At 39.2% G+C, this 17,351-nt stretch overlaps 1 protein-coding gene across 3 annotated transcripts in view; it reads right to left on the bottom strand.

Moving 5' to 3' along the window:
- Nucleotides 1–17,351, bottom strand: part of pde4ba (phosphodiesterase 4B, cAMP-specific a) — a 200,900-nt gene that overhangs the window by 101,778 nt on the left and 81,771 nt on the right. The window contains exon 1 of one of the 3 annotated variants that reach the window (XM_079840810.1): nucleotides 15,619–16,071. The exons of the other annotated variants lie outside the window; for them this stretch is intronic. Within the exon in view, the coding sequence (XP_079696936.1) occupies nucleotides 15,619–15,836 (218 nt within the window). The 5' untranslated portion in view covers nucleotides 15,837–16,071. Of the gene's footprint in view, nucleotides 1–15,618; nucleotides 16,072–17,351 lie in introns of those variants that run through there. 3 annotated transcript variants of the gene reach the window in all.

Below are 17,351 nucleotides of genomic sequence, written 5' to 3'. Positions count from 1 at the left end.
CAGTAGCCTGGATGCCAGCAGAATTTAGCCCTGCCCACAACATTTGAGGTCGGGAAGTTTGGTCTGGACATGTCCGTTGTGGAGCAACTATGCTCGAACCAGAGCTGTTCGGACCAATCAAATTGTCAGGGCGGGCTTTATACAATGATGGACAGATGATCAACAGTAAAGTAATCCACATCACCAAAGAGCGCTCGGGTTGAATTTGTTTACTAAATGGAGAACTTGTTTCTTATATATGCATTCACCTTTACTATTTCTGTAAGCGGGTCATCCAAAAAATCGGCTATAGTCCCCAAATCGGAATTGTGCATCAAGACCGCAGTGTAAATGCGGCCTAAATGGGGCCTTATTGCTCCGAGCTGATAAATTCTTGCTGCACTGCTAAAACGAGTGGCACGGTTTTGTTTGACTTTCGTTTCGTTTGCCATTTGAATTTGTGTTTCTCATATGCAACAGAAATGAAAGCTCTTATCAGTTGGACAACATAGTTGTTGCGCCAGTGACTTTTACTCTAACAAAATTTAGTCGCACCGGCTGAAAAAAAGAATTAAGAAAAGGTTAAGATGACATAGTTAAATTGTACTTACTTAGATAAGTACCGAGTAATAAACAACATGTAGTTATAGAGTTACGGTTACGGTTAGGGTTTGGGGTTAATTACTTGTAATTACGCATCATTTACTGTCATTACAATAGAAAGTACATGTAGTAACGTGTAACTACATCACCTTAAATTAAAGTGTTACCTTTTAATTTTTTTAAAGGAGTATCTTACACTCACCAAGGCTGTATTTATTTGATCAAAAATACAGTAAAACATGTAATTTCATTGCAAAGCTGAATTTTCACCAGCCATTACTTCAGTCTTCAGTGTCACTCACTTGATCTTTCAGAAATCAAATCAATGTTCAAATAAAATAAAAAGTGATCAAATAAATGTAGCTTTGGTGAGCATAAGATTCTTAAAAAGAACAGAACAAAAAAAAAAAAAGTAATTATTCCAAACATTTAAAAATATATATATTTTTAAACAGGAAAATGTATGGCAGTTACTGTACAAGAAAATAATAATGATAATAATAAAAGAAAAATTGAGTTTGCAACATAATGGCCACCATAATCCTAGCATCAAAATATTATATATCTGCTTTAATCTCATACAATCCATGTTGCCAATGAAAGATTATCATTCCAGGGCATGCATGACATCAGCATTATTAATGCCAGTCTTTAAATTAGCTCTTCCTGCAAAGCTTTAATTTCACAGCCTCTTCCTGTCCAGCTTGCTGAGCCCACTTTGATATCCAAATCACAGCTTTGGGACAAAAAACGAATGTCACAAGTGTTTACTTTCTGTCTGAGACATGGTGATTGATTAAAGATCTAGTAGACAGCAAAAAAAGGGTGGGGGGGGATGGAGGCTGGCAATGTGTGTCAGTAAACAGTAATCACTCATTTGTCTGACAATCATGAACGTTTAATGCAATTTTAAAGCCTGCATGCATTGGAAAAAGTAACACATATGATTGTAAATTACCATTATTGTACTTTAAATTCTTCAGTTTTACATTTCAAATAATTACAACAAAAATCGAAAACATTTCTTGCACTAAGAATGTCAAAAGAAGGTCTTTTAGCAACCTGGCGTGCCACAAGATCTCATGATATTAAAATGAAACTATATTTCTCATCGAGGTGAAAAGCTGTCTCGCGATATCAACAATGACAGAGTTGAGTATGTGGCAAAACCTTTTACTGTGCTTGCATTATATTGTTCTGTTCTTGACTGCATGTGATAATTCATACTTAGAAATTAGAACTGAAGTGACATTCATTACAAGATGATAAGTTAAAACATTTCAAAATGCACCTGCATTGTTTTTCATTTTGTGACTTTCAGTCAAATAAAATAACATTTTTCTTAAAATTTCTTAAAAATAGTGTTCCGGCCACTTTATTAGGTACACCTTTTCAACTGCTCGTTAACGCAAATATCTAATCAGCCAATCACACGGCTCAACTCAATGCATTTATGCATGTAGACATTTGGCTCACCAAAATTAGACATTAGAAGACTGGATAGACATTGGTCTGATGCATCTAGATTTCTGCTGCAACATTCAGATGGTAGGGTCAGAATTTGGCGTAAACAACATGAAAGCATGGATTCATCCTGCCTTGTATCAACGGTTCAGGCTGTTGGTGGTGATGTAATGGTGTGTGGGATATTTTCTTGGCACACTTTGAGCCCCTCGAGTACCAATTGAATATTGTTTAAACATCACGGCCTACCTGAGTATTGTTGCTGCATGTCCATCCCTTTATGACTACAGTGTACTAAGTACTTCCACCAGGATAACAAAGCTCAAATTGGGCAACCATGATGGTTCCCTATACTAAAATGGCCTTCACAGTCACCAGAGCACCTTTGGGATGTGGTGGAATGGGAGATTCGCATCATGGATGTACCTAGTAAAGTGGCCGGTGAGTGTGTGTGTGTGTGTGTGTGTGTGTGTGTGTGTGTGTGTGTGTGTGTGTGTGTATATACTCACCTAAAGGATTATTAGGAACACCTGTTCGATTTCTCATTAATGCAATTATCTAATCAACCAATCACATGGCAGTTGCTTCAATGCATTTAGGGGTGTGGTCCTGGTCAAGACAATCTCCTGAACTCCAAACTGAATGTCAGAATGGGAAAGAAAGGTGATTTAAGCAATTTTGAGCGTTGCATGGTTGTTGGTGCCAGACGGGCCGGTCTGAGTATTTCACAATCTGCTCAGTTACTGGGGTTTTCACGCACAACCATTTCTAGGGTTTCATAGAATGGTGTGAAAAGGAAAAAACATCCAGTATGCGGCAGTCCTGTGGGCGAAAATGCCTTGTTGATGCTAGAGGTCAGAGGAGAATGGGCCGACTGATTCAAGCTGATAGAAGAGCAACTTTGACTGAAATAGCCACTCTTTACAACCGAGGTATGCAGCAAAGCATTTGTGAAGCCCCAACACGCACAACCTTGAGGCGGATGGGCTACAACAGCAGAAGACCCCACCGGGTACCACTCATCTCCACTACAAATAGGAAAAAGAGGCTACAATTTGCACCAGCTCACCAAAATTGGACAGTTGAAGACTAGAAAAATGTTGCCTGGTCTGATGAGTCTCGATTTTTGTTGAGACATTCAGATGGTAGAGTCAGAATTTGGCGTAAACAGAATGAGAACATGGATCCATCATGCCTTGTTACCACTGTGCAGGCTGGTGGTGGTGGTGTAATGGTGTGGGGGATGTTTTCTTGGCACACTTTAGGCCCCTTAGTGCCAATTGGGCATCGTTTAAATGCCACGGCCTACCTGAGCATTGTTTCTGACCATGTCCATGGTTTTATGACCACCATGTACCCATCCTCTGATGGCAACTTCCAGCAGGATAATGCACCATGTCACAAAGCTCGAATCATTTCAAATTGGTTTCTTGGAGATTCGTGCCCTGGATGTGCATCCCACAAATCTCCATCAACTGCAAGATGCTATCCTATCAATATGGGCCAACATTTCTAAAGAATGCTTTCAGCACCTTGTTGAATCAATGCCACATAGAATTAAGGCAGTTCTGAAGGCGAAAGGGGGTCAAACACAGTATTAGTATGGTGTTCCTAATAATCCTTTAGGTGAGTGTATATATATTATACAGTCATGTGAAAAAGAGAAAGGACACCCTTTGGAATTGTATGGTTTTATGTATCAGAACATAATAAAAATCATCTGGTCTTTAGCAGGTCTTAAAATTAGGTAAATACAACCTCAGATGAACAGATGTCATTATTTATTTAACAAAAATAAAGACCAAAATTTAAAAGCCATGGGTGACAAACTAAGTACATCCTATGATTCAGTCTCGCATCGTTCTGGAGGAATTTTGGCCTGCTTTTCTCTACAATGTTGTTTCAGTTCATTGAGTTTTGTGGGCATTTGTTTAGGCACAGCTCTCTTAAGGTCCCGCCACAAACAAGACTTTGACTGGGCCATTGCAACACCTTGATTCTTTATATTTTTAGCCATTCTGTTGTAGATTTGCTGGTGTGCTTGGGATTATTGTCCTTTTGCATGACCAAATTTCAGCCAAGCTTTAGCTGTCGGACAGATGGCTTCTCATTTGACTCTAGAATACTTTGGTATACAGAGGAGTTCATGCTCAATGACTGCAAGGTGCTGTGGCTGCAAAACAAGCCATAAATCATCAACCCTCCATCAGTGTGATAGACAGTTGGTATGAGGTGTTTGTGCTGATATGCTGTTTAGTTTTCTCCTAACTTGGCGCTATGCATAATGGCAAAATATCTCCACTTTGGTCGCGTCTGTCCAAAGGACATTGTTCCAGAAGTCTTGACTTGTTCAGATGCAACTTTGCAAATCTAAGCTGTGCTGCCATGTTCTTTTTAGAAGAGGCTTTCTCCTGGCAACCCTTCCAAATATGCCATACTTGTCTCATCTTTTTCTAAGTGTGCTGCCATGAACATGTTAACCGAGGCCTGTAGAGTCTGAGGTGTAGTTTTTGGGTGTTTTGGGATTTCTCTGAGCATTGCACGGTCTGACCTTGGGGTGAATTTGTTGGAACGTCCATTTCTGGAAAGATTGGCAACTGTCTTGAATTGTTTCCACTTGTGATTAATCTACCTTACTGTAGAATAATGGAATTGTTTGGAAATGACCGTATAACCCATCTCAGATTGATGGTAGCAACAATTGCTTCTCTAAGATCATTGCTGATGTCCTTTCTCCTTGGCTCAGACCTGCCAACCTTGAAGAAACTTTATGAGTACAACCCCCCCCCCCCCCCCCCACTGCGGGCACCCAGCGCACCCGATAGCCCACCGCCAATGTACGCTCCACCGTTGTCCACCCACCAGTAAGTAATCTATGAGATACCTAACACTAAAATACATAATATACACAATATACTTTCACCAATTACGATTTATTAGCTACTCCATAAACAAATACAAGTAGACCATAAATGTTATACAGTTACTGCAAACCCATTATTGTGTTCAGGATATTATATACAAAAAAGACTGATGATGGTTAAACGTCATACAAAAATAGAACCAAAGACAGATTAAACACAAATAGTAAGATAAATAACAAACTACCGTATTCAATAGCAAAAGTGTTTGTTTTCCAGTAGATGGCAGCAATCTTCCACTAAACTATGGCACATTTCATATTTTCACTATGAATGAAACTGAGTAGTAGATATTTTATTTGAATTTGACATAAAATGTTGCTATTATATAAATAGACTATTATTACTAATTTACATGTACATTTAATTTAATATTTAATCAAATTAAATATGAATTTTAATTAATAAATAAAAATGTATATAATTTAACACAACTGTAGAGTAAAAACATTAATAAAAAACTGATATTCCATGCGTTTAAAAAAATCTGACAAGATTAAGGTAAAGTCACACTGTCTGGTGCCTCTCTAGACAACCCAGCACAATTGTTAGCATAAAGTTTAAGGTAAAAATAACTGCCATTCATTTACTAGTATCTTAATACTATGCAATTAGATAAACTGTTCATTCATTACATCACTTTACCTCTGTCTTTATCCCCATTTTTCATCTTCCCTGCATCAGAGGGCTTTGGTCTTTTTTATACTGTAGGGTAGGCTATGGCAGACTATAATGCTAATTTATAATGTGTCATGTGAATTCGACCATCTGTCACAATCAGGTAACTTTTTGTCTACTGGTGCGAGTTAAGCACCCTCAAACGAAAGCAATGCTTTCTACATTGAATGTGGCAAGACGCGACGCAACACAACACAACCGTTATGTTAATTCATTTTATGCCAGCAGGTCAAACAAAATCATACAAGAAAATAATTATGGAGATTTAATATTACAGAAATATGCGCAACGTGCATGTTCACATTTTAATTATCCATAACAACCCCAAAACTTGCCCGCTTGCCTTGCACATCTGCTAATAAACCACGGGCAAAGTTTTTCGACTACTTTTTTACCTTTTTTTTTGTTGCTGTGGATGTTATTGAGCTTGTAGAAGTTTAGCTCTTGCGTTCTTCTGAACATCTCGCGCTGCCATTGCCCGATGCCATTTTTATATCACTCCATAATCTGTCTGTTTAAATGCCTATTCCCGGAGTGGTAGGCTACAACGACTGTCTGTTTTAAAATATCTACGAGAAGAAGCCTAGGCCTCCATACTGACAGCTTGGCTCATAGCTTGCAGGTTTGCTTAGTGCACTGTAACAATATTTAAGAATGCATATATTTTTTTTCCATTTGATTGGTTCAACCGCCACTCGCCCAAATTTAAAATATATTTTTTCGTCAAGTCATCCGCGGCTGTAACCGCCAACAGCGTATCTCTGTGAGGCGGTTCAGCCATGGCATGCACGCCTGCAGTTATCCAGCCTGCCTAGCTCGCTTGATGCACTGACTGAAATGAAACGAACGCGCGCAGCGCGCGCTCAAAGCATTTGTCTAGGAGGGGCGGGCATGTAAGCGGAGGGTTAAAATGAAGCGCTCTGATTGTCCGAAAGCTTTTCACTCCACTTTCACGCTGTGGATCAACGTCATATATTGCACTGAAACCGGCGAAATGCGAGATGCAACAAAATGCGTACATAGAGAGCAGCGAATCGTACAAGCGTACCAAAGGGTCAAAATGCGTGCCGAGTACGAAAAATGCGTACATGTTGGCAGGTCTGCATTGTGTTAATACACACCTGAATGCTCCAGACCAGCAAACTGACAAAACTATGCTTTTATAGAGGTGATCACACTTGCTGATGATTAAATAAACTAAGACATTTGACTGCTACTTAATTCCTATGGAAGCAGTGAGGGTGTACATAGTTTGTCACCCATGGCTTTTCCATTTTGGCCTAATTTCTGTTAAATAAATAATGACACGGTGTAATATGTCATGTGTTGTTGTTCATATGAGGTTATATTTACCTAATTTTAAGACCTGCCAAGGATCAGATTATATTTTTATTATATCATATATATATATATATATATATATATATATATATATACACATATGAAATGCCTTCATATAAAACTTTAGACTGTACTTTGTAAAGAGAGAAGTGAGATAATTTTTTTGCAAGTCAATTTACAGTTGTTTTTGAGGATGTGGTCTGCTTGATAACATCTATTGTGAAACTTAGCTTCTCCTAAACTCCCTAAACTACAACTGTAGTCCCTTGAGTCTTCAAGTTATTAAGTATGTGGGCCTTGACCAGCAGTCTTGTGAAAGATAGCGTAATAATTATGGAGTAGATGAAACTGCAGCCATAAATCCAGCTGAGTGAATCTGCTTCCAGGAGACCCACTGTGTTCCAGATACTTCAGCCCTGGAGACTGATTAACTCGCTGGCAAAAAGTGACTCTACCAGCCTGAAAATGTCTGAGAGCCAGTGCATTAACAACAACCGGCAAGTCAAAAGGTCACCTAGTTATTCTTACAATGTTGGCACAACATTGTAGTCTTTGAAAAGGAATACAGTGGGGTTTAAACGTTGTAATATAATGTAAAAAAAAAAGCTAAAAGAATCTCACTTTAATTATTATACTTATATTTGTAAGGAAAATTAATGCAAAACAGGAGCCGTTTTACTAGTGTTTACTAGTGTCAAACTTTGGGACACTACTGTGTATATAATAATTGGCTCAATACATTATGTGGTATGAATACATGAGAAATGTGTAAACTTTAAAAAACCTGTCATCTTTATCTTGTTACTATGAATCATGAGGCTGATGAGATCACAACAAGCATGTAGAGTATAACACACACATTTTATCAGACCACTAATTAAATGTACTGACAGCCTAACAAAGGAAATATGTGTGTATCTGCATCTGCATTAATGACAGCAATAAAGTGTGTGAGAACAGAAATCACTAGTTCAATCTAAATGTGTGTACAGCAATGAATCAGCTCTGTGGTAAAGCTGCTGGTAAATGTTTACCAGAAAAAGATCTTGAGCTCTTAACCTAAATCTTGCAAGTTCAATCATATCAGAGGAAGAGACGCCTAAACCACATGTCTGTTCTATCACTTGAGCCTTTAATTGTACCTAACCTGATGAGGCCTCATGCAACTGGTAAACCGTCGGTTTGGTTTAAAAAGCAATTGCCGTTTGACCTTGTATGCGTCTAATGAGAGTGTGGCTGTATGTTAATTCTGTTTATCCTGTTACTCAGCAGCTTGATAAAAGACCACACCACCCTCCTCTCTTTTGTGCAGCTAGCAAGCAGCCAACATGCCTTGTGGCGCATCTCTACATGTTCATGCCCTCTATGCCTAATATATTGTATAAAGTATTAAACTTGCAATTTGTAAAGACTGTATCTTTTTTGATGGTATTTCTTATTAAGAATAATGCAATATGGGTCAATTTGACTACTTTCCCCAATGTCCCTCCATGCTGCGCATAAAAAAATTATATGATATTATGCTCTATCCCTTCTGTTTATAATAAATCACAAATGACAAATAATGAATCAGTAATAAATGTGATTTGCATGCGTATGAATGGAAGTGAAATTAGTCCAATAGACTGACCACAGCTTACAACCTTTGTAATGTTCCTTAAACTGACAAATAGCAGTTGCTTAAAGGGGCTATATGCAACTTTTTCCCCAAAATAAACGTAACAATAGCCTTTTTATTTTACCATTTATGACTCAAACATCTCCTGATGAGCATACTGACACCTTGTCCGCTCATGGTGGGTGCACCTATAAGCCTGTATCCTATTTTTCCTATTTTCTGGCAGGTCGTCTTTTCCCGCGCTGTCTGCGGATGTGACATCACCACCGCTGCGAGAGCGAGCAGAAAATGAGAGCAGTTCTGTTTTTTGGCACAGGTGTCAGTCGCGAGTTTAAATTTCAGAAAAACGCATATAGCCCCTTTAATAGAGGTCGACCAGTAGTCGATTTTGTTGATACCAATAACTAAAACCAATGAATCTCTGATATTTTTTTTAAATCAATAATATGAACACAATAGAAAATGCAATAGCCTATCATATAAAATAGTACTCAACTTTATTTAAAAAATTAACAACAATGACTTAACCATGAGAATATTTTGTAGAGTAATTGTTTTAATATATTAAAATACATAAAAATGCCCAAGCTTCATCACTACTGACACTGATGCTTTTATTATTTTTATTTTAGTATAATATGAAATATATAATGTAGAAGAAATGGAGAGAGCAAGAAAAAGAGACTAAAATCAACTCAATATATTTTTTATAAATTTCAAATGGCTTTGTATAACATATGTGCCCTCACATGAACATGCTCATGTTTTAGATAACGTTTCATTTGCGCATAACTACTTCATAAAGTTTTTTTTTTAACAGTAGAACCAAAGACTTGCAAATGTAGATTTTTTTTATTTATTAATAACTGGTAGTTCGTCAAAGCAACTATCAATGGCAATTCATCGTAAAAAAAAAATGCTTAATGACATCATCCTGCAGGAAGTCACATTATTGGAGGAAAATCAACAGTACAAACATCAATTAGCATTAGCAATAAAGTGAAAACAGCAGTATTGTCTTTGCAGTTTGCCCATTTCTGAACATCCTTAATGACAACACACATTCATTTTGTACAAGTTTCAAGACAGTATTCAAACAGTACTGCATAACAGTACAAATAGCTACTCAAATTCAGTTCAAATAAACAGTTAGACAAAAAGATTAAATGTACAAGGCCACCAAAATGAGCTACAATCTGAATATTGCTCACATTGTGCTTGGCTTAACACAAAATCGAAATTTACAAAAAAAGGCTCAAACTCTTGATATGTGACAAGAGCTGAGATGTGACCCCATGGCATCTGATTCAGGCCTGTCACATTAAAGAAAGCAAATATGTATGAGTATCCGCACGTGTGCGAGTGCACTTTTATGCATGCACGAATCTCTCTTCTTCTCTCACTCTTCTGAATATCAACCATTCCAGTCCAGTGGCCTGATGAAACCCAGGCAGAGAAGCATAAACACTGACACGCTGCACAACACAGAGTAAGCAAGCACTTTCAGACCGAATGGGGGCATGAAGGCCAGTTTACACAACAAAACACAAGACATGCCAACAAAATTAGCACAACTGGCCCATTTAAAATTCAAGTCACTGATGTGTCCAAATAAAGTATCTTTAAGTACAACCATAGGTTTATAATCAGATTTCTTCGAACAAACATTGGCCCAAGTTTGAAGTGATGCAGAGAAATTTGCGTTTGCCAAACATTCTATGTGAATATTGGTCTTTCACACTTGGTTTTGCACCGATGCCACAGACGGAGCTGAGTAAGAGACAAAGGAGTTGTTTGCTTAACTTTTAATAGAGCATACCAAACTTTTTTAGGATGCTTTGGATGTTTATGTATGCTAATGCAGTATAATGTCTCCCACAGAGAGAGGGAACAGATCCAAATATTAGGCCCTGGGGAGGCAGAATGAAAGAATATCTCATTAGATGAAGAAGAAGAAAGCAGATTAGTATGAAAAAAGGGGAGGATGTTGATTTTTCTCTTTTTAGATACAGCCGAGGGAATGTTATCGTTATATATTTAGTAACATCTGCCTTGCATGGTCCTCCATTTTGAAATGTGCATTTGATAACCTTCAGATTCATATTCAAAACCTGAAGAAAACTGTCTAACCTTCACTAAATTCACTAAATGTCCTTATCATGCAATAAGTAATTTGTCTGTTCACAGTGTAAGTAAAGCTGATGGTCAAAATTAAGATTTAAATAATTACCTCTTCAGTTCATGAAGTGGAATTTGAATTGAATTCCATAAAACTGTCTGTTCATAACACTTAATTAACTTTCAGACTTTTTAAACATCTCTTTCTTCACATTAAAACAATGCAGTTGAAATGTGTTAAAAATGACACTTGTTGGGTTAACACTACCATTGGGTTTACACTTTTTTGGGTTTACAAATTTCAGCTTTGCCATCACAAGAATTAATTGCATTTTCAAGTATATTAAAATAGAAAACAGTTATTTTAAATTGCAATAATATTTTACAATATTACAGTTCTGTATTTTTTTAAAGCCTTGGTGAGCATAAAGAGACTTCCTTTTAATCCATGAAACATTATCTTACCGACACCAAAGTTTTTAACTGTAGTGTATGTAGTCTAGATGCCGCAAAACCCTGACAATTACCAATTGAAACATGATGTTTAATTTACAGCAATGTGGAGCAGAATTTTGGACCAATGAGTTCTCTTTCGAATGGGAACTCGCACTGCATCCTAGGACACTTTGGAGAATGCCTCCAGCGTGACCAGTGTCTGAAGCACGTGTCTAAACACGGCATTAACATTGGCCGGGGACAGCCTACAGTAAGACAACACTACCAGTGTGACTAGAGAATAAAAGAGCATCTGTAGTACGTCAACAATTTATTTTGTCTTCAGAATCCATTTTTTATGTATGTGTGAAGACTATTCCTCAGCCAAGCATTTCAAGAAGTATGTGCCTCCGTATCAGAGATGACACTTGAGGACACACAACTTGTGCGTTTTGGTAAGAAATATGCGTTAAGTTCTCCGGGGAACTGAATGTGCTCATTGTAAGGCACTCTTTGTGATGCATTTGCGAGACAGGTAAGAAGCTTTTACTTTGTTCTCACCTGAGGGATAGTAGTTAGCATTTCGCATTTGGCTCTCAAAGGAGTCGAAGGCACTCACAGTGATGTGTTTGTGACTGTTCTACTGATTCTTGATTAGTGATAGTGTGTGGTTTTTGAGCAGAGCACGTTTAGCTCTTGAGGAAGTTGAACCCACTCTTAATAATGATATTACACAACCTGTACCCTGTGGTTCGGGTACTGCAGGCAAGGCAAGTTCGATCACAGAGGTGGTGGCCAGAGCATAAGGGAGAGTCTTAAGTGATTTCTTTCCCTTTCCAGTCTGATATTACCAATGTGTGAGGCCTAATTATGTGGAATAATATACAGAGAGTGCAGGCAGGTGTTTTTAGATCTGCCCCCTTCACTGGCCCTCGGTTCCTTGGGCTTGACTGAAGAGCAGAACCCTTCCCCTGAGTCAGGTCTTGAAGCAGGGTCCTTCAGTCCCAGGGATGAGCTCTTTAAATCTCAAACCCTTCTTTGCTGTAAGGCAAGGTGCGTGTGGGAGTGTCTGGAGTCTTGAGATCCTACGAAGACATTTGTTTCCGAGTGGTTACAGCAATCACTCAGCAGGCTTTGAAGGCAATGTTTTCATGGTTGAGTATAAGTGGAATCCTTAATATTAGGATTCCTGACTCCATATGAGAGAGAGGATGAGCATGGACAGTAGAACCCTCCTGGTTATTTTAAGGTGGAGTCCGCTCCCCAGAGCTCCGCTTGGATATTAGTATTGAGTTGTCAGGCTCTTTTGTGAGCCTCCTTGGTAAGCAGTGCTTAGCGTAGAGCGTAGTTAGGCTTCCTTCCGATATAGAGGATCATTATGCTGAGGCCTCCATTCATAGAGCTCCCCTCAGATACTATATCAGGTCATTGGCTCTCTGTGAGCCTCCTTGATATTTTTTTAGTGTTGCCAGGTCTCCTATCATTTTGAGAGTGGTTTCCCTGAGACCTCCACTCGTCAGGGGTATAGTATCCCCTGAAGTGACTGGCAGGATATTCCTTATCCTTGGCTATATTCCCTTGAATGTATTCAGAAGAATACCAGGCAGCCCTGAGCTCTGCCCGCAGGGTATGTAGCTGGGGTCTCCGGCCCTAGGGAATAGAGTCACGACAGCCGCTGATCCATCTAGGATGGGGAATTGTGACTCCGGACCTGGCTCAGTGGAGTCATTGACTTTATGTCAACTGTTATGGCATTCATTCCTTCAGCATGGCAGAGTGGGTATTTGTTCCCCAAAGTGTCCTAGGACGCAATGTGAGTTCCCAATTGAAAGGGAATGTCTCGGTTTACAAATGTAAACATGGTTAACCTGCCCATGTCACATTCAGACAAAATAAATTGTTGAAGTGTACTACAGGTGCCCTTTTATAATCTGGTAATGACGTCATAGGCTGTCGCCGGCAAATGTTCGTGTCGTGTTTAGACACGTGTTTCAGACACCGGTCACGCTGGAGGCGTTCCCCAAAGCGTACTCGAACACAGCATCTCGTTCCCCTTCTCAGGGAACCAAGGTTACATTCGTAACCTGAGACTATTTTATTGTAGCTGGGGCAACCCAGCAGATCAAAAAACTAAATAAGGCAATCAACAAAATGTCATTTCACTTGTTGCAGCTGATTAGGACAGAAACTTAGGTTAACATGGGAAAGATTGAAAGCGTTCATTGCTTGTCACACCTAAGATATGGTTCCTTTCTTAATTCAAGGTCAAAACATTTTGTGTCATAGACATAGCACAGCTGTTATGACACATTAGAGTGGGTTTGAGTCTGACCTGCAACATCTCCCAATAATTCAAATAAATACAGTATTTCTGATAGAGAGGCTAATATGAACAAAAAACACATTTAAAAACACACCTAAGGTCAGAGATTCCTTCCATTTTCTCCTTGAACGTCATTAATCATGAAGGGATGAGGCTATCTTCAGCATTTTCCACATCACTGCACTTTTCTTTTCTCCACCTCCATTCCATGTTCATGCACCACCTCACTCCCTCAAGACAAGCCTGCCCCCTCCCTCCATTCTAAACCTGTGTTACCTAACATGGCAAGGACCATTAACAGAACTATGACACAAGCCTCTGCTCAAGGATGCTCTGTTGCACAAAATGTGAAACAACTGGTTACACAATGCACAACTGCGATAAGACATTCGATGAGTTGCAAAAGTTTAGATCCGATCATCTGAGGACATTCAGGTTGCATTTAAATGGTCATGACAACCACTTCTCTATACACAGGTTTGAATCGGTCAGATTAGGACAGGTAGAAAGGATGATAACCATAACTCAAGGCTGTAACAGTCCTTTAGAGACAAGATATGACATTTCTGATCACTCTGGTTCCATTTGTGGTTCAATTTATGAATGGTTGAAGTCAAAAGCATGCCCTTCCATTGACAACATGCGCAGCAGATTGGTGCTAAAAGTCTCAGCCACTATAATCGTACAAATCACTGCAGTTATTGCAATCTGCACCATTAAACTCCCCCTATTAAACACTCTTCTGTCTGTGTCTAATGGCTGTCTGGATGAGTAATGCATAGGTGCTGGTGGCTGTGTGGCATGTTTCACGGTGTAATCCAGTCACAGTGCGTATTGTACCTGGCACATTAAACATTAAACACACACTGCCTAGCTAACTAAGCAGAAGAAGGGACACCTTTTAGACACAGAATGGATGTGAAACAGTTACCATAGAGGCACATGTGTGGCGAATATCCCAAGCTCTATTCCAAGAACAACACATCTTACAGATTTAAATTTTAGTCAATAAAACAGGCGCAAAGCGTGGCCCAATCCACATACAGTACATCACAAGTTGTACTATAGTTGTAAAAAAGTGTCTAACTTTTCCATTGTTGTATAACATAAACGTAACAAAAGTCTAGACAGGATGACAAATGTTCTATTTACTAAAGGATAAAAACCTTCCGTGTCACATCATATCCTGCCCACATCCTCCTAGCACTGATCCAATCTCTTCAATAGACAGGAAGAATCTCATGACACAGTAAGCGATAAGAGTGGACATGACTCCTGCCATGTTATTATTTTGAGTGACGCAAAACCTTCTTTTAAAGCCGATGCTTTGAGTGGCCACACTTTTATGGGAGCGACAATATTGGCAACTCATTTTCTAAATTAATGTATCAAATAATTAAGATTGAGGAGTTTATTTTGCATCAACATCAATTGCTTAGTACTGTAGTTAAATCCAAAAAATTACATTTATTCAACTATAGAGTATTTTAAAAAATATAGTTTTTTTGTGTTGAACCAGATGTTAGTACATTGATGTATAATATAGGAATATACATTCATACATATGTTTGATTGATGTGATATGAAATTTTGGAAAATATATTGTAAGTTTTATATATATCTACATTATTTATTATTCGACAAACAAACGCACATTGTTTTTAGGCTTGTCTGTTTAGGGTATGAAGTTGACATTGCCAACAGTGAAATAAGCCTATAAAATTTTTGCATGAATTGGCTCAAAATCTATATAGTACTTTGCATAGAAAGGGTTAACAGTCTTAACTCATTCCTGAAAGGAGACTGCGACGGTTCCACTTAGAGAGACCAAAGAGAGCATCACAACATGACATGTCACATTGACAAAATTACCCTGTTGTTTCAGCTTCTCTGGTTTGCAGTTGACACACCACACATCATTCACTAGTTTCTTTTGTCATTACGATTTTTCTTGGTCAAAGTACTACAATATCACACCTACAGTGACATCACACCCCACTGACCCATAATATTTACCCAAACTAATTCATTGTCATTCATAAAAAAAACCTCAAAACAACAAAATACTAAAACCATCCCATTCATACTTCCTCTCACGATCCATCACTCTTTACCCTTCATACCCCAGACACGCTTACCAGGTGTGTGCGACGGTGAATCTGCGCCTGTGGCGGCCGCCCTTGTTGACCATGAGCTTGCGGAAGAGGCGCGGGGAGCTGCGGGGAGATATTTTGGGGGAGGTGATGCGCTTGTTGCCGGTACCCAGTCTCAGAGGCTCAAGCTCCAAATGCATGTGCTCCTTAAAGGTGCGAATGCAGGGGTCCGATTCCGGAGCACTCAGCTCATTGGAGGACATGGTGATGCTGCGGGTGGAAACAGCCCTATTTCGCCCTTTCTGAGTCACACTACCAACTATTCCCTCCGCTTCTCTCAGTCAACTAGAGGTTATGCCATGCAGGCTGATGTTTTGTGTGTCAGACAGGAATAAATGTGTGCGCTTGAGCTGCTCTATTCTCTAGCTTCCTCTGTCAGCTTAGGCTTTCGGCAATGCAGTAGAATAATCCGCTCTCGTTCAGTTCCACTGACACACTGAGAGCAGTCCCCGTCAGTGCAGTCACACCTCCTTCCTGTTAGAAGAAAAAAAACACTCACTCTCTCTCTCTTTCTTTAACCACACCTCTCTCTGTCTTTCTCCTTTTAGGCAAAGAGAGAAAAAGAGCCCTCTCTGTCTCTCCTACACAGGCATAACTGACTCTTAGGATCTTCTTCTTTCATTTACTGTATTTAGATGTCGTTCTCCCACTCACTCCTCCTGCTCCGTTTTCGCAGCTCCTCAGACTCGCACTTACTTCACTCAGCTCCAGGAAACTCCGTCTTAAATTATTCAACAGTGGGCAAGAACAGGTCTTCTCTCCCATCAGTGGCTCCTCTCTTCAGGAACTACCAGGCAGAGTTGCTCATGATGTGGAGAGACCACCCGGAGGATGCAACCATCTGAGCGCACCTAACTCTGCTACCCCAGGTTCTGTCTTCTTTGAAAATAAACGGAAAAGCTTTGAGATCCTTGGATTTTTTTTTTTTTTTAAAGCACAAGAAAATGTGCATAGTGACGGTACAAGCTCCGCCCCTCCTTGCAGCTGATTGGCTGAGCGGTGGTTAGTTTGATGGGTGTCTCTTGCTGAATTCTGATGAGGGCTTCTGCCCTTTCACAGCTCAGTAGCGTTCAAGACACCGATAAAATAAAAAAATTCAAAAGCAATTTAAGCCCAGGATTAGCAGTGTCTGGGGAAATAAATATAGCTCCGAGTTAAATGAGGGTTTAGATACTAAAGTGGCTGGTTTGAAGAGAAAATAATGTGAGTGCATTGGAGAGAGAAAATTATTTAAATAGAACATAAACAAAGCAGGTAATATAAAACAGATAACGTGTCATTTATAATGTGTGAATGTCCTCAATATACTGTATATTTAGCTGAAAATGCTTCATCAATCACACAGGAAAATCAATGCACAACCTAACATAACATAACATTTCATGTTACATGTGATCAGATGTTCAGTCAGAAGCCAATAAACACCTAGATACCTAATCACCTATACATCAATACACTAATGAAACAAATCGCAAAACCATGATGCTATTTATGGAGGTGAATTGTTAAATGCCCTTCAAAGCACATTTGAACGTGAAACAGCACATCACTCGCCCTGTGTGACAGCAGAACAGCGGGATTATCTCCGGCTCTCATAGAGACATGCTGAAGAATGGAAGCACGTTAGCCAGCTATCAACCTGCCAGTCAACACCAGCCGGCAGCCAGGACTTCACCATGGAGACGAAGGAGAGGAGGAAGTAATGAGAACAGGAAAAG

The sequence above is a fragment of the Gobio gobio genome (genome assembly GCF_949357685.1).
Source record: "Gobio gobio genome assembly, chromosome: 17".
In the NCBI taxonomy this organism is placed as follows: Eukaryota; Metazoa; Chordata; class Actinopteri; order Cypriniformes; family Gobionidae; genus Gobio; species Gobio gobio.
The sequence above is the reverse complement of the archived record's forward strand: the minus strand, read 5'-3'. Positions and strand labels throughout refer to the sequence as shown.